The following is a 24304-nucleotide window of genomic DNA, read 5'->3' as shown; positions in this document are numbered from 1 at the left end:
TCTGCCCATTTGGTAAGTTCCCACGGCTCTCGGCTCTCTCACTAACCAAGTCAGGCTTGTCAGTAGTCAGCTCCCCCCACCAGCTGCCCAGCCACTGTTGGTGCCGTACCATGCATTCTACCTGGGAGGCTTCCAGCACCCCTAGAACCAACCACAGGTTAAAATCCCACCTTGTGGCACAGATCGAACATCACCCCTCCAGGAAGCAGCCCCCATCCCTCAGTCATAACTAAATTCTCTCTTCTCTCTGCAGGGGGAGTGGGGTGGGCAGCAGTGAGTGTGGCCTCTGAGTCAGGGGCATGAGACTGGGGATCCCAGCTCAGTCTCTAGGGTGCCCTGTGGCCAGGACCCCCTGTCTCTCTCCCACCCCCCTCTAAGGAAGGCTTCCCCAGCCGCAGACCACTATGGCTCCTCCTTGGTTGCCCCAAAGTAGGCATGAATGTCTGACCCCAGAGGCCCAGCCATGGGCCATTCACTAACCTCTGACCTGGTCAAAAACAACTCGGGCCAGACTCCCCCTAGTAACTTGAAGCAGGACCTCCCAAGTGATGTAGTTAATTCACAGCAGAGGCAGAAGGCAAAAACGTGCCTCTGGAGCAGCCAGAATGTAGAATCTGGGCCATAGTGGGGGCCCCGGGGTTATAGGGGAATAGAACCCCAAGAAAGCTGAAGAAGCCCATGAGGAGGGAGGAGAGAGCAGAGGTGGCATTGGAGAGCAGCTATCGGGGTGAGGCCCGTGTGGCAGGTGCAGCTGGAGGCCCCACTGTGTCCATGTTACCCAGAGAAATCTGATTCAAGGAAGACCATTCCACTTAACTGGCAAGGCAGGATCTTTCCTCCCAGAAGGGACAAGAGCTTTACCTAATCGGGGCCAGGGTGGGGCTCTCCCCCTCGAGGAAATGAGGAGCAGGGGCTTTGGAGCTGCTTTAAGGAACTTCCTGGGAGCTCAGGGACAGCAGGCGCCCGAGGTGATGGGAGAGGGGCTGAGAGAAGGAGGTAGACCCAGAGGTGAGGTGGCTGCAGGGCCCTGAGCCAGAGCAAACAGGCCTGCACTGGCTTCTGCACCCCGGCAGTGTCACCATGGCTGATGCTGGAACCAAGAGGCACCTATCATGCAGGTGCCAGAATCTGCCAGTGCCTCCTATTGGAAGAACTGAACCAGGAGCCAGCAAGCAAGGGAATCTGGAAAACGTGGTCCACAGACTTCCATCCTGGTGGTATAGTACAGCAGACAGAGGGCCAGAGCCCACAGATTGAGATGGCTGCAGGGCCCTGAGCCAGAGCAAACAGGCCTGCACTGGCTTCTGCACCCCGGCAGTGTCACCATGGCTGATGCTGGAACCAAGAGGCACCTGTCATGCAGGTGCCAGAATCTGCCAGTGCCTCCTATTGGAAGAACTGAACCAGGAGCCAGCAAGCAAGGGAATCTGGAAAATGTGGTCCACAGACTTCCATCCTGGTGGTATAGTACAGCAGACAGAGGGCCAGAGCCCACAGAGAAGCCACCCAGAAACAAACCCAGAGAATCCACTCTGGCATGTGCCCTCGCACAAGAAGGAACTAGGACAGACAAGAAAGCTTGGTGGCAGTAGGGCCAGTGACTGGTCTCTGCAGCATTCCTCTCTTTCTGTGTCATCATGAGAGTGGCTGGCCCACGCTGACCTTAGCTGGGCGGTTGGCCTTTGGCTGTGTACTCGGGCACCTGCGTACCCTCTGAGCCTGTGGGTGTTTCTGGCAGGATGGGCCTGGAGGGCTTCGGCCTGGGGCCTGTGTAACCACTGTGGCGCTGCCACCCTTGGAGAGCCCCATGTTGACATAACAGAGATAAAGATGAGGAGGAGGTGACAAGGAAGAGAACGAACAGTCCTGCTGTCCCAGGCTCAACCTCAGCCTCTCTCCACGGAGCTCCCCCCCACCCCAATCCCTCCTGTCCCAACCCCACCCCCGTGCTGTACCAAGGCCCTGGGTTGCTCTGCCTGGTATAGTTATGATTGAACACCTGTGTCCTCCATCAACGGGTTCCACTACGCTGCCCAGGCAGCAGTGACTGTCCAGCTCCCTCCTCCTGGGGTTGGCTCCTGCTCAGGGTGGGGGTGGGGGTGGGGAGCTCAGCGAGGCCCCTGGGACAACGAGGCTTGGGAGCCCTGGAAAGGCCACAGAACAGAGACTGCTCTGGGCCCACCAATGGAGGTTAGCAGCTTTCTGCTGTGGGAAGGTGGGCCCAGTGTCCCCTCAAAGAAAAAGATAGCCCTCAGCATGTGGCAGGGAGCAGGTGCCCCAAGTCCAGGAGTCCCCTCTGGGGCAGAGAGACTGGGAGTGACCTCGGGGCCTTCATTTGTATGCCCACACACTCCTCAGGCTGGTGGAAGGGTCCAGATAAGTCAGTATGGGGCAAGGCCCCCTGTCCTCTGAGGAGGGTGCCAGAGAGCTGCCCCCAGTGGGCTGTGACCTCCGCTCCCCAGGCCTGCTGCTTAACCTTCCAGGCTGCAGGCTGTGGATGTGCCAGCAGTGGCCGTGAGAGTCTCCTCTCCGGGCCTCAGTCTCCTCTTGTGTGAGCTCTCAAGGGCAGGACCTAGGGTGTCATTTCTGTTTCCCAGTCTGGACTGGGAAGCTCCCACAGGCAGGACTGGAGCACCTCAGATTCTGTCCGAGTGAACAGGACTGGGTACACTCCAGGCCTGGCACAGACGTGGTTCCTCCTCCAAGCAAGGAGATGGCAGAGAAAGAGAAGGTAGGGGAGGCCCTGAAGTTCCAGGAATGCCACCCCAGGCGGTCGATCCCCAAGGAGCCACTTCTCTAGGAGAAGGGACCCAGGTGGCAGCTCATGGTCATAAAGCCATCTCAAAAAGGCTCCTGACAGCCAAGCATAAGTGCCCGTGCCACCGTGGGCAGCAGAGCTGGTAAATTACTGCTGAGGGCTACACGCACACCCCTCTATATTTATATCGGCCTTGGTGCCTGAAAATGGATATTTATGCATTTTCAATATTCAGGGCAAATGCTCCATCACTCAGTGCTGCGGGGCTGCAGCATCTTACACCAGCCCCACAGAGACATTCCTCTTCCACCTGGTTTGCCAACTCGGTGGCTTCCAAGAGGGGCCGGAGCCTTGCTGAGCTCCCCACCCCCATCTGCAGGCCCATGTGACCCAGGGGGAGAGGAGGGAAGGAAAGGGCCAGGCCAGCCTCCCATCGGAGCGTCAGGGCCCACTCAGAGGCAGGGTGGGCACCTCCCCTTTATAGACTAGAGGCTAAGCTCAGAGAGATTGGGTGACCCAGGCAGGGTCACACAGCATCCTCTCTAGGCCAGGGTTCGTCCCCCATGCCCCCAGGTGGGGTGACTCTCTCCTGACTAGGGCAAGTGGCAGAGTTGAGCTGTGTCTCCCAATATCCAGATCTTTTTCTGTATCTGTCTCTTCACTTGGCCTCAGTCTGATCCTGCCTCTGATCCAGGTTCCTCTCTGTGTATCTCCAGGTCTGTCTGACTCTCGTGATCTCAGTCTCTGTCTCTCTCACATCTTTCTCAACCTCTTATGCAGTCTCTCTCTCCCTCTTGTCTCTGGTCCCCGTGTTCCTCTGTCTCACTACTGCCCCTGCCCCTGCCCCGCCTTCCCTCTCTCCTGGCTCACAACTTTCCTTGTCCACCTCTGTCTCCCTGACTTTGCGTTGGGGCCCGGGTCAGGGTGGAGGTGGAGGGAGTTGTCCTGGTGTCCAGGAGGGGCCCCCTAGGGAAGTCACGTCTCCCCCTGACCCTGGCCCGGTGAAAGGAGAGCCCCCACGACCCCGAAGCCAACAAACCCACAGAGCAGAAATGGGACTGAGGTGAGGAGTCTTGGGGAGGACAGATTTTCACTCAGTGGAAGCAAGTGAAAGGTGGGGTGAGTGCCTGCCCCCCAGAGCTGCGCAGAGGGGGCACTGCGAGCAGATGTCTGCTTCAGTCCAACCACTTGACCTTGAAGGGCCAGCCTAGTTCTGGGATTGGGGCCAAGAGAAGAGGTTGCTGGGCCTGTCCTGAGCTGAAAGGGTTAATGCCCCTGGGCCCTGCACTGCCCCCACCTGCTCCCACCCCTCCAGTTGCCCCTTACTCTCTCTCTCTGTAACCTCCTCTCTCTCTCCCTCCTTTCTTCCCTTTCTCCCTCTGCCAGGAATGATAAGAATTAATTAAATGTGTCCTCAGCTCCTATCTCCTCACTTCCCCCAGGGAATTAACCAGTCCCTGCACCTTGGGCCTTGTTAAGGTCCAAGGAAAAAATAACGTATGTGTTCTGTGTGCACGTCCGTGTGAGTGCGGGTGTCCCTGCACACCAAGGTGCACACCCAGGGCCCCAGGGCACACCGTGTGCCTCTGCACACTTCTGCAGGTTTATTGCTGTGTACACATCTGTGCACAATTCCACATGCACCCCTGAGTCTGGAGACACGTGTGGATGTCTGTGGGAATACACACATGTGCATGCGCGTCTACATCCCACCTGGTCTCTAAATGTGAGCACTGTTGGTCTTCAGGTTGAAATCCACCCGTGTGTAAACATCTCTGTACTGGATCTGGTGCTTGTACAGTGGGTCTGGGGAGTACTTGTGTCACTGCGCAGGTCTCTGTGCTTTGCGCGTGTGTTTGTGTGCATACGTCTGTGTGAGCACATCTAGCAATGCAGTGTACGTGTGTATGTATAGGAGCGCACCCGTGTGCCCATGTCTGCGTGTGCACTGCACGCGCACTCCTGGCTGCCCCCACACACATCTCCTTCCCGATTCCCTGGAGTTTGCAGCAGTCTTGTCCCCAACAAGAGAGCCATCACACCGCATCTCTGGGGTGATAGCCGTGGTGGCAGTGGCAGCAGGGGTGGCAGAAGCCTGCAGGTAGGAAGGTGGAGGTGGTGTGGGGGAGGGCGTTCTCTAATGAGGCCACCTTTCTCTCTGGCCTGGGAGCCGATGCCGCTAATTATTGCCTCAGTAAGCAGCTCCCTGGGGAAGTTCTGCTGCTAGAGCCCTGCTCTCTCCCTCCCCTGGGACCCCCACCCCCCATTCCTCCCATCCTGAGGCACTGCAGGAGCCATGAGCACCAAGAAAGAGGACAGACAGAGCTGGGAACAGTGCCTGGTCCTACCAGGAGACCCGGGATGCCCACCTGCCTGCCTGGCTGCCTGCTGCCAGGAAGCCCACCTTTCAATGTGCTCCTCTGCCTAAGGGCACAGTCTGCAAAAGGCCTCTGTGAATCCAAACGTGTTTCTGGGGGAAAGAAGCTTTACACACCCTCAGCAGTCGCTCCACAAACAAGGAGCTTTTATACAATGAGCACTGGACTGGGAGTCAGGTTGGCTGGCCTCTAATGCCAGCACTGTGTGCCCTTGGGCAAGTCCCACACTTCTCTGGGCCTTAGTTTCCTCGTGTGGAAAATGGGGGAAGTCTAGAGCCACTCTTCTCAGAGGGCGGCGTACAGATGATTGGTGATACAATGGCTTTAGGTAGTACACAGAGGTGAGCATTTGCTCTTTTAACTATGTATTTATTTTCATGTATATATTTACATGTATATGTCTGTGTGTGTGTACATGTATATACGTGTATATGTTTGTGTGTGTTTAGTGAATCAGAACGTGAGTTCATAAATATTGCTTAAGACAAAGCTAAAATACACATTTGCATTTTAAAAGTAAGCCAATTTAAAGAAAAATGTTAAGTAAGTAAAAATTCAGCTGGCATCCGGTGCAGCCCTGGAAGGCCTTCTCCGCCTCAGGGGCAGTGGATTCAGGACCGCAGCCCCCTGGAATGAGAAATGCACAGACTGGACCCCAGCTCCCACTTTGTACTTGTAATTCCAAGATAAAGTGTCTTGTGGATTGGCAGGAGAAGTTGCCAGGCCCCACAAAATCTCAAAGGACACAGAGTGTCTGCACGTGTAACCCCCAGGGTGATCCAGGCCAGGGCACACAAATGACCCAAGGTGAAGGCAGAAGTGGCCTGGGTCAGGGCAAATGTGGCTCAGGCTGGGCGTGCATATCCTGGGGGCTCAGCCCCGCATCTCCTAGAGAAGGGGCTTTCTGAGACCCCCAGGCCCGTGAATAAGCTCCTCTATAGTGCCCACCTGCTTTGCCCAGGAGAGCACAGCCTGTCCCACAGCCCCAAATGTTCTGTCCTCCAAGAGGCCAGGTGTGAATCACAGGAATTTATAGCCCAGCCTGGAGTGGGATTTATGAGTCTGCCTCAAGCCCGGGTGGCGGGGAGTGGCCGCCTGTCAGCCCCCCATTGCCGCTGATTGATGAGTCTGTTTCCTGCCAAGAAAAACTCCCCTCTGTGGCAGGCAGCACAGCAGAAGGAAAGGTGTCCAGGCCCAAGGGCCAGCCTATCGCCCCAAACCTGTCCCAGGTATGGATCCAGACCCCCTCCTGCCCTCAGCATCCACGCCTCCCCATGATCTACCCAGCCCCACACACTGCCATGAAAACAGGAGGTGCCCCTGAGGGGCCCAGCTCCACAGCCAGAGCTCTGCCCTCCCAGACTGGCCATTTGCTCACCCCTTCCACTGCCCTTGAAAATGGATCCATCCCAGCGCCCAACCCTTGAGACCCACCTGAGACTGGACATACCAAATTCAGAGCTAGAATGGATCTCGGAGCAGTCCAGAACACACACACACACACACACACACACACACTCACAGATGAGGAACCGAGGTTTAGAGAGGGATGGGCCTTGCCCAAAGTCACACAGCAGCACAGTGGTGAGGCTGAGACCTGAGCTCACAAGACCCCTGGACTAGTCATTTCAGTGTCTGGTCATGGCTGATTGTCATATTTCATCTCCTGGGATTGAACCCCTACTCCACTACTTTGTGTCAAAATCACAACATCTCTGTGCCCATTTCCTCACCTAAAAAATGAGGCTCAAAATAATCCCAACCCGCTGAGGTTGTTAGGAGGTTCAAGTGAGATAATGCAGCTATAGCCGCAGGACAGAGCTGGGCCCCTGGTAGATGCTCCCTAAATGGTGAGGATGGTCTTTCACCATTCCTGATGTCTCAAGGGTCCCCACTGCCTGATTTGCTGGACAGGGGTTGGAGGGGGCGACAGTTCAGGTCAGCAGGAGTAAGGCCACTTCCTACTGCAGAAGACCCTGGAAGTCAAGTACAGGATGTACTGCTCCATCTGTCTTACTCTGAGGCAGTTTGGGGGCTTCTTGAGTGACACAGGGCTGCTCTGAAAGCCAGTCCAAGTCTCAACCCAAGCTTCTGCCCTGAATGACCTGAGGCAAGTCCTTTCCTTTTCTGGGCATCTGCAAAACAGGGCGGGGGAGCACCAGACAGCACTCCCTGGAGGCACCTTCCAAGCCAGACCCATCCTATGAAGTACCCAATTCTTACCACTGGGTGACAGCAGAGAGTAAGGCTGTGGCCCAGCCTCCTGCCAGCTGCGGCGGCAGCAGCCGGCTGGCCGGCCCCTCCCCCGACACCAGTGGTCTTTGCTCCCTCACCCCCGAGCCAGCTCTGCAGAGAACCAGAGCTGGGCGACCATCGCATCCAGACTTTTGACCCTCCAACAGCCCTGCAGAGCAGCCAGCATTCTCCCCACTCTTCAGATGGGGAAATTGATGGCCCCAAGAGGGGAGGACTTGTTCAAGATCCCACAACCAGGCATGGCAGAGCCAAGTCACCACCCTTTCTCAGCCCTCATGCCCACAGCAGAGGCAGTGTGAAAGGAGGATTGCAGTCAGACAGACCTGGGCTGGAATCCTGGTCCCCTCACCTCCGCTGTGTGTCGGTGGGTAGGTCACCCTCAGTTTATGTAAGCGCCTGGGACGTGACGAGTGCTGAGCACACAAAGCCACTGCTTTGTTTCTGGTAGATTTTATGCTCCACGAGAGCAGAGGTGTGTCTATCTTACCTTGGCATTCCCAGAGTCCCCATGATCCTGGATCAACGCTTTCATTTTTCTGCCCCCCTCGGTGCCCTTCCTGGGCTCGAACCACCCACCCAGGCCTTAAGGTTGTGGCTCCTGCCCACCTTTTCTCCCACCTCCCTCTCTCTCCCCTCCCCCCCAGCCCTCTGGTTCCCACCCCCGTCCCTCTCAGCCCCCCTCTCCTCTGCCCCTGCCTCTCCCCATCCCTCTCTCCTGCTGAGCCCCCTCTTGGCACTACACACTGTGTTTACAAGACAACGATGACAGTTTTTTATTTCTCCCTTTTGTCTTCCTTCTTTCCCTGAAGGGAAACGTGCTTCCAATCTCCCAGGAAGAAATGAAGGCTCCAGAAGAGAAAAAGCAGACAAAGGACAATGGAACTGTGGATGCCCGCCACGCCACCCATGGCCGCCACACAAACAAGCGCCCGTGAGCGCGTGCACGCACAGTCCTCTCTGGTCGGGGCCTCCAAGAACAGCTGTTATTTTGGGGGCAATTGAAAAAGTCCATCTTTATTCCAGAGGATAAGCAGGGACAAGGGATATAGGGAACAAGAGGAAGAGAGAGAGGGGGAAAGAGAAAGGAGAAGCCAGACGGGAACAGGAGCGGCGAAGGGAGCGGGAGATGTGGCTTCTGACCCCCACCAGGACTCCAGGACGTGCCTCCACCAGCTCCCAGCCCACCCTGGCCAGGGGTGAGAAACAGAGGAGCTCTTGCCCCAGTCCTCCCACCCGTGGGCAGCTCCTGGGGTGGGCATCTCTGAGTGCTGGGGGAGGGCAGAAGGGATCTGGTTTGTCTTCATGGGCAAGGGCTCAGAAAATCCAGACACTCCTCTTACAACCAAGTGCACCCTGCCCAGAGGGAAGACCCCAGACCAGAGGGCTGAGGGCAGCCAGCAGCTCCTGACCTGGGGCTGGGAATCACATCCCAGATTCTTTATGAGCACAGAGACCCTCTCAACGTCCCCTCCCAAATGCCCATCCCACCTCTCTCTGTGTATGTGTGTGCATGTGTGTCTTGGCTCCGTGTATACGTAGGTAATGGGCATACGTTTGTGCACAAGCCCTGTGTGCCTGTGTATAGTGAGTCCATGTGTCCCTATAGGCAGGGTCCCTCTTTTGCTCTTGACCCAGGACCACCAGCTTCTGGGAACCATAGTGATGACCGGCCTTCAGGGCCACTCCAGCAACAGAGATCAGCCCATCCAGCCAGTGTCCAGAAGAGTTGGGTGACTGCAGTTTTACCACCAAGCCCTGGCTGGGGTGACCAGACATGGAGGCCAGGTCTCTCCCTGCCCCCTAGAGAGAAGGGAGGACTCTCCAGTGGACCCCTGCAAGGCAGAGCCTCATCCACCCTCCAGTGTCTGCTCGTAGTTGGAGAGAGCTACTTCTCTTCCTCCCACCGAGCCACCCTCTGGACTCCCAGGGGCCAGGGCTCCCTCCAGGTGAAGACCATTTCTCTGTACCTCTGGGCCTAGCCAGAGCCTGGCATAGGGCAGGAGTCAGCAAATGTTTGTTGAATGAATGAATGAATGAATGGTTGTGTCTGTGTGATCAGGTGCCAAGCTCCAGGCCTAGTTAACTGCAGGAACAGGTTGAGTTCCTACAAGGATCAAACCAGGGCTTCCTGTAAGGTCAAGCTTGGACCCCCTTAGTTGTTCAGAAGGGGCCTAGTCAGCACTCAGCCAGGCCTGGGAGGCCATGCCCGTCTGACCTTCCGCAGGTCACCTATGCCGGGCACCAGCACAGGGGAGGAAAGGCCAAGAGATGGGGCCTGCTTCGTCAAAAGGTAAATCCCAAGCTAAAGGACCTGTGATTTTGCTGGCCAAGGCACAAGGGAGGCCCCATTCATCCTCCCTGGAGGCCACATCCCCTTCTTGGTGGGTCCATCTCTCATCCAAACATACTCATCCCCTAAAGATTCATTCTGAACCTTCCGTGCTCCTCCTTCCCTTCCCTTGGGACCACAATCCTACCCCAAGAGTTAGTTCTAGCTCTAGGGCTCCCTTCCAATCTTACCCTTATCTGGTGGCAGCAGGATCCAGACTGAAGGTGTGTCCCAGACTGGGCCATGGAGGCAAAAATTAGCATTTAGTCCTAATATGAATAAAGGATCCCAGACTGAGCCCTGATTCTAGTCACAAACTGAGCCTGGACGTTTATTTAGAGACAGGCCATTAATTTGTCATATGGCCAAAGTTATTTCTAGACTTTGGGCCTCAGTTTCCTCATCTCCCCAATGGAAGGCCTTGGCCTGGGCTAGGCACTAAATCAGAAAACCCCTGTTCTGAGGTTGGCCTGCAGTTTTCCTGGCCTGGTGACACAGGGGAGCATTGGCTACTGCCACCTACCAGCCCCCACCCCTGCTCAACACTCACAGCCCAAGCATCACTAATTTTTGCAGCTTCCATGATAAATGGCATTGTCGGCACAATGACATCTTTCTAATCTGCTGCAGGACAGATGGGTCCCCGAGCTCACTTACCCTCTCAAGAGCCTGCCCAGGCCAGCCTTGTTGAGAGGGAGGGAGGGCAGGGCAGACACAACACCCAGGCCCTGGGGCGTGGGCTGGAATGGGGGAGGGCCGTTCAGGGCCCAAAGTCAGGGATGATCCCAGTGGGGTTTTCTGCAAGCCTCTTTTCTAAAATACTTGTATTTAGGTGTTTGTTTGTTTTTAATATTCCAAATATATTCTCTGTTCTTTTCTGTCCAAAGTTAGGTCTTCAATTTTCATTTTCAGTTAAAACCTGAAATTGCTTAAGTTCGCCAGGATGAGCCACTACACTCTGGCCTTTCCCTCCTGTCTGCCTCTGCTCTTGGGGCAGTGGCTGCAGAAGGACGTGCCTCTGCCGGAGCCATTGGGTCTGGGGGCTCTTCTCCCCTCCTCTCCTCTTTCCTAAGCCCCTCTCCGTCCATGGTTTCCCCAGCTCCCCAGCCTTCCTCAGCTGCAGCCCCTCCTGCATCACATGGCCTCAGGCTGCCAGATCTGGGTAGGACCCACTCACACCTTCCTGTGGCTGGGGAACTGGGAGGGGGCCCCGGACCACGGGTGGAGGTGAATTGGGGATCTGGATGCCAAGAATTAAGGACAAATACCAGCCCCAGGGGCCCCAGCCTCCCCAGAGACCAACAAGAGAGATGGCGCCTGTTTGGCCAAAAGCGGTGAAGTGGGAGGGGGTGGGTGTGGATGGCACAAGCCTGGACTTGAAGATCGAGGCAATGCTGCCCCCTCCTGGCTAGTTCATGGCTCCTCCACCGGGCACTGCCAGGCTGAGCTGTCGAGGCTGGGGATACAGCAAGTGACTCTCCAAAGACAGCATGGGACAGGCAGACCTCCTCCCAGCAGCCTACTAGGCTGATCACAGCCTCCAGGCTCTGCCCACCCTGTCCAGCCTTCCCTCACTACCCAAAGAATCTTCTGAAAACACGGCATCCTATCTGGCCCCAACACTCAGCACAAAACCCGAGGCCCCTCCAAGCTGCCTGCTATCTGGTCCCGGGTGTCAACCTGGCCTCCTGCACCCCAGATTCCTGCCACACTGTGCCTCCCCCAGGTCCCCGTCCCTGCACCCTTTGGCCCCACATTTACCTCCACCTTTACCCTTCCCCGACACAGTCACCACTTGCTTCCTGGATCCCTCCTCCAGGAAAACTCCCCTGATGGAGTTTGGATGTGTTGTCCCCTCCAAAACTCATGTGGAAATTTGATCCCCAGTGTGGCAGTGTTGGAAACTGATTGAGTCTCGGGGGCAGATCCTTTATGAGTGGATTGATGCTCTCCCTGGGGGCAGGGGGCCCTGAGTGAGTTCTCGCTCTATTAGTTCCTGCAAGAGCTGGTTGTTTAAAAAGACCCTGGCACCTCCTCTCTCTCTCTCGCCTCTCTCTCTTGCTTCCTGTCGCCATGTGATCTACTTGTACCCGCTGGCTGCCTGCCACTTTCCGCCATGAGTAGAAGCAGCCTGAGGCCCATGCAAGATGTGGCTGTCCCAGAATCGTAAGCCAGATAAACCTCTTTCCTTTATAAATTACTCAGTCTCAGGTATTTCTGTTACAGCAACACAAATGAACTAATACATCCCCTTTCCTGCCATCCCCAACCAGAATGACCTCTCCCCCTCTGCTGGCCTCTCCCCAACCCCCCCAACTTGCCCAGCTCCTCTCTTGGGTACGGCCACTGCCAGAGATGAGAGTCACACAGTTCTGGAAATGGAGGGAACTTGGACCTCTTCCAGGCCTACCCCCTCACTGTCCGAAGCTCAACCCTGAGGCCCAGAGAGGGGTAGGAGCTGCATAAGGCCACACAGCATGTTAGTGGCAGAGTTAGGACTGGAACTCAGCATTCCCGAGTCCTTGCCCCGGGCTCCTTGGAGGACACATGGCTGCCTCCCCCTGGTGACCCCAAATGAAACTCCTCAAGGACAGAGACCTGTAGGATTCCTCCCAGTCTCCCCAGCCCCTCGCCCAGAGCAGGCCCTGCAGGAAACAGCCGTGAATGTTTGCAAAATGAAGGAATGACACAAGAAAATATTTATCGAATGCCTTCTGTGTGCTGGACACTCAGCAGGCACCAGCTCTGCTACTTGAAGCTTTGGTCAAGTTGCTCAATTTGGTATAAAAAATAGCCTCTGGGGGGTGGAGGGAGTGCACCAGGAGGGGCCTCAGTCGCGAATGTCAACGACCAGCGGGCACAGGTGGGGGGAGTGCTTGACCCCCATGGTGAAGGCGGGTGTGCGGGGCTTGTGCACAGTGACCTGCTGCACGTCGTGCGAGCCAGGGCCAGGCCGGAGCGTGCAGTCCAGGGGGTAGGTGAAGCGCCTGGCCATGCTGTAGATGGGGCTGCGGTTCTGGTAGACGGACGGCTCGGGCCGGGCGTGCGTGGCAGGGCCAGGGCCTCCTGCCACATCCTCCTTGTAGAACCAGTTCTTGTCCGCACGGGCCAGACTATAGCAGGGGGCAGCCCAGTTGACAGGGTTGCTGGGCCCAAGCATGAGCGGCAGCTGATAGTGGTTGGGGGCCGGATTGGGGTCCATCACTCTGTATGGGCACCGGTAGCCGAAAGCATACTGGGGAGCCCTGCGTTCCCCAGGTGGGGGGATCTTCTCAAAGTGGTAGTGGCAGGAGGCTGGTGTGGGGCTCAGGCCTGAAAGTGAGCAAAGAGGGAGGAAGGAGAGGAGGGGTCTCAGGGCAGGAACTGGGCCACAATCCCTGGTATCCAACTGCTGGGTTCAGGAAGGGAGCTGAAGTCTCGGGTAGCCTGATGTGACTTCAGTATAACCACCTCAGCAGGAGGGTAGGGACATCACAACTCCTGCAGGTGGCAATGGGCAGGGAATAGGACAGCAAGATGGTCACTGAGACCATCCTGACATCAGGATTGTGACACTATTGTCAAAATATAAAAACCGTAAGTGTCATAACATCCTCCTTGGGCTGTCGGCATCCTGACATCCCTGTGACAGCCCCATGAAAACATTCTGAGATCACTGTGTCTGTGAGCTCATCAGCAGGAAAATATCACCCTGTGACATCATAACATCACACTATGAAAGGCAAAGCATAACATTGGCTTCAAGACAGAAAGGCTGTGACACAGACACAATGATGTCAGCATTGTGACATGGGTGTCTTGATGTGATACTGCAGGGAGATGCAAGCACTCACGGATACATCTGGGGAAGGGAACCATGACCTTTTGCCCCTGCTCAGGTCCTAAGAGTGGACCCCCTCCCCCCACCTCCCATCTCCCCACCTCCCTCTGAGCCTCATCTTACGCAGGTTGGAGATGCACTCCCCCATGGGGACCTGCGGGCAGCTGGACATTCCAAACCGAGTTATTTTGGGATCCAAGAAATAGGAAGGCCCAGGGCTGCATATATCCGTGATTCCTGCAGGACAGCCAAGGAGAGAGCCCTGTCAGCCACAGAGGCTGCCCCAATGGGAGCCTGGCCTGCCTCCAGCAGGACCCGCCTCCCCCAGGAGGATCTAGGGCTCGGTCCAGATTCCTTTGGCTCTCAGATGTTTGGAGACCCTTGATTTCCTCACCTGTAAAATGGGACTTTTAATACATGACATGCCATCCTCAAGAACTTGTTCAGAGGAACAGATAAAATAACAACTGCACAGCAGTCTGTCAGCCACCCACCCCATCATGGATTGGTGCCAAGGGGGAGTAATAGCCACTGTGGCTATTATCCGCATTAAGAAAGGGCCCTGCCCAAGCCAGGAGCGTCCCCTTCTGAGGAGGGTGTGTCTCCCCAGGAAGAGTCCTGGCAGGCACCCTAGGTTTCAGACTCCCACATACACACCACCGTGCCTCTCCTCTTGCAGACTTTGGCCAGGAGCCCCAGGTCTTCTGTGGCGCTCTGCTCCCACCCTTCTCAAGGGTTCAAGGCCACCTGGGAAGCTTTAGAGGCCACCACTCCCACCACTTCCCTGCCAGCTGCTCCTGCCCAGCCACTGTTGCAAGTGAACCCAGCAGAACATGGTGGCCAGAGCTGAAGGGTCTCAGCCAAAAGCCAAACAGAAAGGAGACCCTGCTCTGCTGGCTGGATGTTGCCAACATAGCTTCAAAGCTCCCTTGCGAGATCTGGCTGGGAGATGCCCACAGAGTCACCTTCAGAGGGTTTGGGTCACCAGAGCATCCCTGCTGGCTTCGTTCTGGACCCTGGGGGCTGCTTGAATGTCCCACTCAGAGCAGGCCTCAGTTCCCAGTGGCCTGTGGCTACAGAGAATGGCTCCATGCCTCTCACTGCCCCCACCACCTCCGACATTAACCCCAGCCCCCAAGGACAGGACAAGAGTGGCGACTGCTCACGCTTCTCCGAGTGCCGGGCATGCAGGGTGTAAGCTGGCTCCTGGAACATGGAGATGTCATGATCTATGTAGCCCGTGCAGGATGGCCGCAGGTACTTGGCAGGTCCTGGACCTGCGAGGGTGGACAGGGCAGCCTTCAGCCTGCACCCTCTGGATCAGAGGCAGAGGGAGCCATAACACAGGGCCCCGTGAGAACGTTGAGGGTCTTCCTCTCACTGATCCTGGACCTGCGAGGGTGGACAGGGCAGCCTTCAGCCTGCACCCTCTGGATCAGAGGCAGAAGGAGCCATAACACAGGGCCCCGTGAGAACGTTGAGGGTCTTCCTCTCACTGGTATCACACTGCCACAAGTTTCATCATCCACTGAGCTGCTTCCTTTGGAGGAAGGCAGCATTTCTAGATAAAATGCAATTTCCCTTGGACAGACAACGCATAATAAGCAAGGCAGTAGCTACAATTAATTGAGAACTTACTCTGTGCAGAATACTATGCTAAATGTTCCCCATGGGTTATTTCAGTTAAGTCTCCCAACAACGCTTGTAAGGTAGATACTCCTGCTTTTCCCATCTTACAGGTGAGAACATTGAGGCATACAAATATCAACCCACCCAAAGTCACACAGGGTGATAATGTGAAAGTTCTGAGACAATCATCCGGCAGAACCCAAGCACAAACCACCTCCCACTTAGAGCAATAATCAGCCACTAACAACATAGTAAGAATTAATCTGGCCACCTTCCATTTAAAGTAAGATTGAAGGGGCCGGCCTGGTGGCGCACTGGAGAGTGCGCCGCTTGGGAGCGCGGTGGCACTCCCGCTGAGGGTTCGGATCCCATGTGGAGACCGGTTCCCGCTCACTGGCTGAGCGCGGAGCGGGCGCAGCACCGAGGGTTGCGGTCCCGTTACCGGTCAGTAAAAAAGACAAAAAGGAAAAAAATAAAAACTAAAAAAAAAAAATAAAGTAAGATTGAAGAGAAATGAAGAAAGCTAAATCTAGGCTAAAGGCTTCTAGTTTTTTTCCAAAACTGCACGTCCCATGCTCCCGTACTCCCCACCCCCTTGAACAATCCCAACAGCTCATACTGCTGCTGAGGTTCAGCCTGGAGGTGTAGGTCTTCTTTAAGGCTTTGAGGAGAGTCTGAAGGCTTTGCAGGAGGCAGGGCTGGAAGGCTGGGCCACCCTCTCACCTCTGATCATCGCCATGATCGTAGGGGTCTGCTTAACCTCCTGCCATGAGGGCAACTGTACCTTCTTCTCTGGGTGCTGCGCATAGAACACAGAGTTCTTGGCCCCCTTGGGCAGTTTCATGGCTGGGGCCAGGGAAGGGGACGCGACAGCTGCAGCAGAATCTAAGCAGCAGTCAAGGAGCTGGGGTCCCCCTGCCAAAGGCCCCTCTATCCACTCTCTCTATGCCACCCCAAAGACTGTGTGGGGGCTGGGAAGGAAGACAGTCCTCTTGCTTGAACAGCAGAGGCCGTCTGGGGCCCAGCAGGCTGGAGCTGGGGATGACATCACAGCGGAACTTGGACTATGAAACCCAGAGTGTTTATTTACCCCAGTTGCTGTGGCGCCCAAACTGCGGTGTAGAAATTCTGTGCTGCAAGCTCAGCTATAGAACCCTGAGAACTCGGGCCCACTACCCCCAACCTCCTACCAGGCTAAATGGCCTGGGGGTCCCCAGGCCCTCGGTCAGGGAAGGGAAAGGGGGAGGTGATGTGACACCCAAACCAGCTCTTCACTTATGGTGGGTGTCCTGAGGTCGGGGAAAGGAATGGAAAGGTTGGGTGGGTCATGGGTTAAGCCTTCCTGCGGTGTATGTAGCCCCCTGGGGAGTCCTCGACTCCCACCCCTACCACCTATCTCCCCAGGCTCTGAATATGTCTTCCCTTCTATCAAAGTTTGTTTTTCCCGTGGCAAAAGATCAAGGCAGCTATTTCACACTAAGGTGCTGCTGTCTGATAGCCCCTTCCCAGACTCCTATCCCAGGGCATGGTATCTCTAGAGATCCGTGTCCTGCTCAAGGCGTTCTTATCTACCTGCTGGTGGTATGTTAGACACAGAATGGGAGACAAAGAAATGAGGATGGGGGGATAGCACTGAGGCCACGAGGGGCCACTTCTGTGCCTATGGCCAAGAGCACCTCCTCGGCAGGGGGAGTATGAGAGGAAACATTGAGGGGCAGGAAAGACATCAGCCCCCATACGATTGAAGAATGAGCCCTGGGGCAGAGGAAGTGCTGGAGATACTTCACCCCTAAGAACCCAAGAGGTTTGGGGTCTCTGGGGCCCGTTCACACCCACCGGTTCATAACTCAGACTGGGGATTTGACCTGAAGAAGCTAAGACATTTCCATCTTGGGAACCAGATGACTGATGGGTTTAGAGAGGGTGTCTGTTACTGCCCTGGTATATATGAAAACTGAGGCCCAGAAAGGATCAAGGACTTGCCCAAAGTCTCCTGGTACATCAGTAGCAGAGATGGAACCAGGACACAAAATCCAGGGCTGTCTTTGCATCATAGTCTCTGATCTAACGGAAACCAAACCGTGCTCTGAATTCATTCCAACCAGCAGAAGCGATGAAGACTCAAAGCAGCAGATGGACCAGGCGCTCCAGAAGCCTCTTGCAGACTGGAAGGCTCAGAATAGAAGGCAGGGTCTCACCTGAGCAGCAGCAGACCCTCTCTGTGTCTCCCTTCCTCTATGCCTATGGGACAACCAAGCCCCTGATTTCTGGGGAAGGGAGGGCTGGGCAGGTCTAAGGCTGAGCCTGCCTCGGTTGGCCTCGAGCCATGGCAGTGCTACCTCCTCACCCCATCCTCATCAGCTCTTTCTGTAGGAAGCTGTGAGCCCTGATGGCCCCAGTGCTGATAGGAGCCACATCTGGGGCTGAGACCCCACCTTCCTGGTCAAGGGAAGGGTGTTTATGAGTATTTCAGACCCGGGGAGCCTCCCTGCCTTCCTCCCTGCACTGCTCCTGTCTGCTGTCCTTATGCGTAGCTCTTGGGGACACTGAGCCACCCCTGCAGCTCAGCAGGTCACAAGCCACCCTATCCCTGCTCCAAAAGCTCCCTTCCCTCTGTCCTTGATGGAGACCTAGCTCACCCCTTGAGACAACTTTGGCCCTCTCCAAAGTTGGCTGTTCTGTCACTCACAGCCCCTGTGCCTCAGAGCCCATGGTGGAGTGGGTCGCTGGCTTCCTTGGTTACCCAGACAGTGCTCCCTGCCCCTCGAATGCAGCATTCCTCGAGGGTCCCGGGGTCCAGGTGTGCCCTTCCTCAGCTCCTCAGGGCTGCCATCTTTCCCTCACTTATAAACTCACGGCCCTGGCTCAGGGCCGCCTCTACCCCACCCCCAACTCCTGCCATTACACTGGTGACAGGACTCCCCAGGGACCACCCACCAATCCCCTGGCCTCTCAGCTCCCAGAGCTCCTCATGTGCAAACACTTCCTCTCCACTCCTCTCGGCCACGGTCCCCCACAGCAGTCCCGGGCTTCTCACCCCTTCCGAGGCACCGGCCATCCGCCTCCCTTTGGAACACCACCGCCTGCCTCTCGCCTCTCTGGCTCTCGCGCTGTGGCTGCACACATCAGCTGCTGTGACGGAGACCCCTCGCTGACCTTCCACCTCCTCCTCGTCCTTCAGGTCCCTCCTGCCTCCACAGCCCTCCTTGTCCAGCCTCTTTTCTGATGAATCCTGCCCTGAGTCACCCAGGTCTGCCTTGCCCACCTGAACCAAGCTGCTGAAAGCTGCCGGGGACAATCTCATGGCCCAGAACCCTGGGCTCACCCTCCTCGCTGCCCAACCACCCACCTCCCCTGTGGGTGGCTTGCTCTCTTTCCCCAGAGATTGTCCTCTGTGTGGCACATTCCTCGTTGTGTGCCCGCCCTCTGCTCCCTTCAGCCCCCTGACCGCCTGCACCTCAGCAGAGAAAAGGGGCCACAGGCTGGACTCGGAGAACCCACGACACCTCAGAGCCACCGGCTCCTGCTGCCACTTGCTCCCACTCCCTCCTGGGGCACTACCGGCTGCCCTCCTCTCCTCGGGCTTTCGCCTCTCATCTGGCCACTTCCTGTCACACTCTAGATATCCTAAGTCCCCTCCAGCTATTAAAACCGCCTCCCTGGCCCAACACACTTCTCCATTACCGCCTGCCTCTCTCTGCCCCGGTCCACAGACAAACTTCCCAAAGAGGCACGGTCCCTGTTTCCATCCTCACCTCCCTGTCGCACTTGCTTGCCACGAGCTGGCACCTGGCCCATTGCTCCACCCAAACTACGCGTGACTAGAGTCCCACTGACCCGCGTGTGGCTGTCCCCATCCAATGGATGCTTCTCATCCTCGTCGGGATTGGCCTGTCAGCAGCACAGGACAAAAATGACCGGCCACCCGCTCCTGCATGCAGCATCTCTTCCTCGTTCCAGGATGTCCTCCCGGTCCTTCTGTCTCTCCAACTGCTCCTTCACAGGCTTTCTTTCTGTTCTTTTCCCTCACCCTGACCTTTCAATGTTGGCATATGATTATTAATTGCAAAGGGAAAAACTAACTTTGCAGAGGAGAAGCCTGGCAGGCACCATCATAACCAAGCGATGCCAGTTAACGTCCACCAACGGCACAAGTAGATGTCGTGCACCTCCTGATGGGATGACTGAGAGGGACACAGCATCACTCCTGCCAGAGATGAGCAGCCTGAGTCTAATCATGATTAGACACAGACAAACTCGCATCAAGATTCACTCTCCAAAATAACTGGCCTGCACTTGCCAAAAATGGCAATGTCACGAAAGACAAAGAAACGCTGAAGAACTGAGCCAGATTAATAGAAACTCAAAAACACAGGACAGCTAAATGCAACGTGGAAGCCAGGATTTTCTTCTGTTGTAAAGGATATGGTTGGGGAAATTGGCAAAACCAGAAAACAAAGTCTGTGGCTTAGGTTCAAAGATTGTACCAATGTTAATTTCCTGATTTTGATCATTGCACTCTGGTTATGAAAGAGAAGGTCCTTGGTCTCAGGAAATACACTTTAGGGATTGAAAAAAAAAAAAAAACATTACATCTGCAACTTACTCTCAAATAATTCAGAAAAAAAATACGTATATACATAGAAAAGAATAAAAAATGTGGTAAAATATTAACATTTGGGAAACCTAGGTGAAGAGTACATGGGAAATATTTGTAATAGTCTTGCCATTTTTCTCTAAGACTGAAATTATGTCAAAATAAAAAGAGTAAAAAATGTTGGTGTCTCAGGGCTCAGTCCTGGGTCTTCCTGTCTTATACCACCCTCCTCTCCAGGGCTCGCTCATCTCTTGCTGCTCCAGTTCCATTATTGGTACCCCAACAATTCCCAGATATATATTCCTGTGGCCCAGATCTTCTTAGGAACCTCAGGCCCATGTGTGCACAGTATCACTTGGGTTTCTCACAAGCACCTCAAAATCAACATGCATGATATGGATTGAATTGTGTCCCCCAACTTTCATGTATTAGAAGCTTGATCCCCACTGTGTTAAGAGGGTGAGAAATCCTATTATGGTAATTGAAAGGTGTGGGGCCTTTAAGAGGTGATTAGATTGTGAGGACCACGCCCTAATGAATGGGTTAATAATGGTGGTCATGGGCATGGTTCTGAAGGCTTTAAAAGGAGGTCATGTGAGTCTCTCTCTGCTATTCTGTCATGTGAGACCCCTCTGTTACTGCCATGGAAGACCCTCACCAGATGAGTTACCTGGACTTTGGATTTTCTAGCCTCTGAAACTGTAAGTAATAAATTTCGTTGTCTTATAAATTACCCAGTTTCAGGTATTTATGTTAGAAACAACAGAAATGGACTATACAGTGCCCAAAGATTTTTCTCAATGCAGGACACTACCCCATCCAAGTGACCAAGCCAGAAACCTGGCTCGTCCTGAATATTGAAGGGCATTTTGGAGCCTGGCTGCCACAAGGGGTTTTGCATTACTAGGACAGCTAACCAATGGGGGCCAGTAAAGGCTGTAATCTCAGCTATATGTTCTTGAGTAGGGTGACGTGCCCACCAAAGCCCCACACAGGCTAAAGGCAGCCCTGCCAGCTTGCTCCAGCTGTCTTTTGGTTGCCAGTCTTGCCTCTCCTCCAAGCGACTCCTGGGAGTCGTGCAGGGAGCGGGACCCTGGCATAAACTACTACCATCATCATAACCACCAGGCACTGCCCTTCACAGTTTATAAAGCCCCAGCATCTCTGTTGGAGGCCATCAACCAAATACCATGGTGGTTCTACACTTTACAGATGAGGGAAAAGGTGCAAAAGAGGTGAAGTGACTTGTCTGAGGCCACATAGGAAAGGCCTGGCCAGCCCGGACTTCAAGCTCCTAGCTCCACATTCTTTCCACTGCCCTGGCTGGGAGCCAGCTCAAAGCCACATCTCCTGAAGCCCACTGCAAGCCTCATTCCTGGTCTACAGCAGGTATTTCTCACTGTCTTTCTGGGAGCTCCACCCCAACCCCCAAAAACGCCTGCCCCATGCCAGACCCCAAGCAAGCACATTCACAAATTTTCTGTCCAGAAGTGGACTATTAACTCCCCCTCCAAAGAGGCTGTCTCTGCAGGCAGCCAGATGTCCACCAGGGCAGCACATCAGGGGTTAATAGCACGAACTAATATTTAGAAATAGCACAACCCCAGGGGAGTCAGCTGTGGCCAGCTGGTCACAGCCACTGAAGCCACAAGCCTTTGTGGACGTGGGGTGGGAGATGAGTGACTGTTCTTGGGGAACAGAGGCTCCCCCATCAACCCTGGCCCCCTGCCTTCCCAGTACAGCTTGGGCGTGGCTCAGAGCCTGCCCTGGCCAAGGCAGAGCCCTCCACTGGCCTCCCATCTGCGGCCGGCTCCCGAGGACAGCAAATGTAACTTTTCAGCTCCTGAATTGTGTAATTGTTGGGACTAGCTGCTTCCACCCCTCCTGAGCCTGGCTGCCTGCACTTGGAGAAGCCCCATGGGTGCCTGAGCCAGAAGAGGAGCAAGACCACTCCTAGCAGAGCCCTGGGCCAGAGGCCAGGCCTAGAGCCCGCTTCAGAGGAGCTCCTGGCCTCGAGACTGCAGGGCCACAGAGCCAGCCCCTAAAGCCCATGTCCCCTTGCACAGTAGTGGCCTAGGTTCTGTGTCCTTCATAGCAGAAGGTGGGACCTGGGCAGCTGGAGCACACCCCTGTGCAGGCACCACCCCACCCCAGAGCACAAGCACATGCCATTTACCAGCAAGCTGGCTTTGGCCACAGGTTCCTAGGGTGGGGCCTAGGAAGTGAGGGTGCAAAACACCCCGGCCAAGGCAGAGCCAAACCGTAGCCACTTCCAGAGCTGCGACTCTTAGTCCAAGAAGCACTGGGGGTAAGAGTGACCAGGAACGCCTGGCCAGCATGCTTGGCTAAACTCTACTGGCAGGGAAGTGGGCATTACTGGGCTTTCTGTTGTCTGTTCTCCCAGAACACTTGGAGAAACTGAGCAGCACACACTGCAGGCCAGTGAATCCTCTTTCACCCCTGAGTGGGGCATCCTCCTTCATTCTCCAAGTGTGTTCTGAGTCTCCTTCATCCCTTCTCCCCGTGTGTCCTGTCCTGTGCTTTGCTGGGGAGGGGCCAGTCTGGGGGTAGCGAAGGCCCTGACTCACACCTCCTGACCCAACTAGGCAGGCCCCAGGGAGGACCTAGGTGAACTACAGCAGTCAATACTCCACGGAGTCTTTGGAAAGAGAGGTCAGTAGCAGGAAGGAAGGCTAGGAGGGCTTCCTGGAGGATGAGGTGGCCAGGGAGGAAGGGGCAGTCAGGGATGGTCACTGAGGATGCCTGGCCAACCCAAGCCAAGGAAAAGTCATGGCAAAGCTTGGAAGGGAGAAGGCCTGAGCCAGGTCTGAGGACGCCAGGGGGGCCAGGTCAGCTCTGCTCAGGACTGGGGCTTCAGGAGCTCAGGGGAACTTGCTGAGGGTACTGGAGAGGGGACAATTGTAGGAGCAGGCACTGCCTGATGCGACAGCCTTTCCTCTGAGACAGTGCAAGGCGGTCAGGGATCAGTTTCAAAGCAAAACGGAGCCTCAACTTTCTGCCAGTCTGCCTAGCATGACGCTGCTCAGCGTCGTTCCAGGATTCAAGTCCTGGGCTGTGGGCTGAAGAAAGGCCAGGCCTGTGTGCACTGGAGCCCCAGCATTCCTTTTCCACTGAAAGCCTCAGTTTCCTCATCTTTAAAAGGGGACACTGTTCCCAACACACACGCTTCTCAGGGTTGTCAAGAGACCAGGTGAATGTTTTGTAAACAAGGAAGCCCCAGCAGAAATGCGAGAGCTGGGTTATTTCTGCAGCCTGGTTGCCATTATTTTTCCAGGCCTGTGTCTCTCGGCCCAGCTAGTAACGACGCAGGGAAGGCTCCAAACTAATCCCAGCTTGAGTCTCAGCTGTGGGCGGGAGCTCCCTGTCTGGAGGCTCCACAGACATCTGTGTGGGTGGGGATCATGGGAGATGGGAGAAGATGGGGAGGGGAAGGAAGGGGAGATGGGGCCTGCAGAAATCTCTAAGTTTTTGATTCATAAAGAATCAAAAGCCTTCTCCCTTCTTTTTTCATTCCTAAAAAGAAAGCTCTTTTTCTCCAAACACAGTCTCCTAAGCAGCACCCTCCAAACCCCCAGTCCTTACTTGGTCAGCAATTAGCCCCTAACAAAGACCAGGTGCCTCACTGACATGGGGAGAAGAAAAACAAGGGACAAGTTGTAGAATCAATGGGCTTTATTGCCACCAAGGACAACTGGGTACAGCCCCCGCCCCAGGCCTCCTAGGGTGCCTGGATAGAAGTGCTTAAGTTTGCTAAAATCTCCATAGAACAGCAGTAATTGCCTTCTTAGTGGATCCCAGCAGACATTCATCAAACACCTACTGTATGCAGCTGCCTCTGGAAGGAAAAGTTTAAGCTTCACACTGACTTTCATCAAGAGAGGTGATGTGTGTAAAGGTGCATGCACACTATGAGGTACAGGATGTGCAGGACAGCAGCTAGAGAGGGAGGAGAAAAGACGAGCACTTGTTGAGCACCTGTTGCACACCAGGCCTGGGCTAGCTACTTGAGGTACATTAAAACGTTTCATTCTCATAAACCCAACTTTATAAATGAGGAAACTGAGCCACAGAGAGGTGAAGGGACTTGTTCAAGGTTCGACAACCAAGTGGGAGAGCTGGGATTTAAACCCGGGTCTGGCACTCTCTCCTCTTCTCCACCATCGTGGTGTGTGCGGTGGCCTCCCATCCTCACCATGTCTTCTGACAAGACTTTCAGGATCAAGCGATTCCTGGACAAGAAACAAAAGCAAAATCGGCCCGTTCTCCAGTAGATTCAGATGAAAACCAATAATAAAATAAGCTACAACTCCAAGAAGAGACATTAGAAAAGAACCACGCTGGGTCTATAAAGAATTGCCCCTGAGGGGCCGGCCCAGTGGCGCACTGGAGAGTGCGCCGCTTGGGAGCGTGGCGGCGCTCCCGCCGAGGGTTCGGATCCCATGTGGAGACCGGTTCCCGCTCACTGGCTGAGCATGGTGCGGGCGCAACACTGAGGGTTGCGATCCCGTTGCCGGTC

The 24304-nt window shown here is 55.1% G+C and overlaps 1 protein-coding gene across 1 annotated transcript; it reads right to left on the bottom strand.

Moving 5' to 3' along the window:
- Nucleotides 1–12551: 12551 nt before the first annotated feature.
- ODF3L1 (outer dense fiber of sperm tails 3-like 1) lies at nucleotides 12552–16014 on the bottom strand. Its single transcript, XM_008590669.1, has 4 exons — nucleotides 15894–16014; nucleotides 14708–14818; nucleotides 13665–13778; nucleotides 12552–13033 (listed from the first exon to the last, which is right to left on the bottom strand). The coding sequence occupies exons 1-4, from the start codon at nucleotides 16012–16014 to the stop codon at nucleotides 12552–12554; spliced, it is 828 nt and encodes a 275-aa protein (XP_008588891.1).
- Nucleotides 16015–24304: the final 8290 nt, after the last annotated feature.

This window comes from Galeopterus variegatus, unplaced genomic scaffold, assembly GCF_000696425.1.
Source record: "Galeopterus variegatus unplaced genomic scaffold, G_variegatus-3.0.2 Scaffold6262, whole genome shotgun sequence".
NCBI classification, from domain to species: Eukaryota; Metazoa; Chordata; class Mammalia; order Dermoptera; family Cynocephalidae; genus Galeopterus; species Galeopterus variegatus.
This window is presented reverse-complemented; position numbering and strand designations above follow the sequence as displayed.

What these genes read in the sequence shown, in the direction of transcription:
- ODF3L1 (XM_008590669.1), bottom strand. Translation starts at nt 16,014, where the DNA reads ATGAAACTGCCCAAGGGGGCCAAGAACTCTGTGTTCTATGCGCAGCAC. An exon ending in GATCATGGCGATGATCAGAG is followed by an intron (nt 14,819 to 15,893) that starts GTGAGAGGGTGG and finishes CCACCCTCGCAG; the next exon opens with GTCCAGGACCTGCCAAGTAC. An exon ending in TGCCCGGCACTCGGAGAAGC is followed by an intron (nt 13,779 to 14,707) that starts GTGAGCAGTCGC and finishes GCTGTCCTGCAG; the next exon opens with GAATCACGGATATATGCAGC.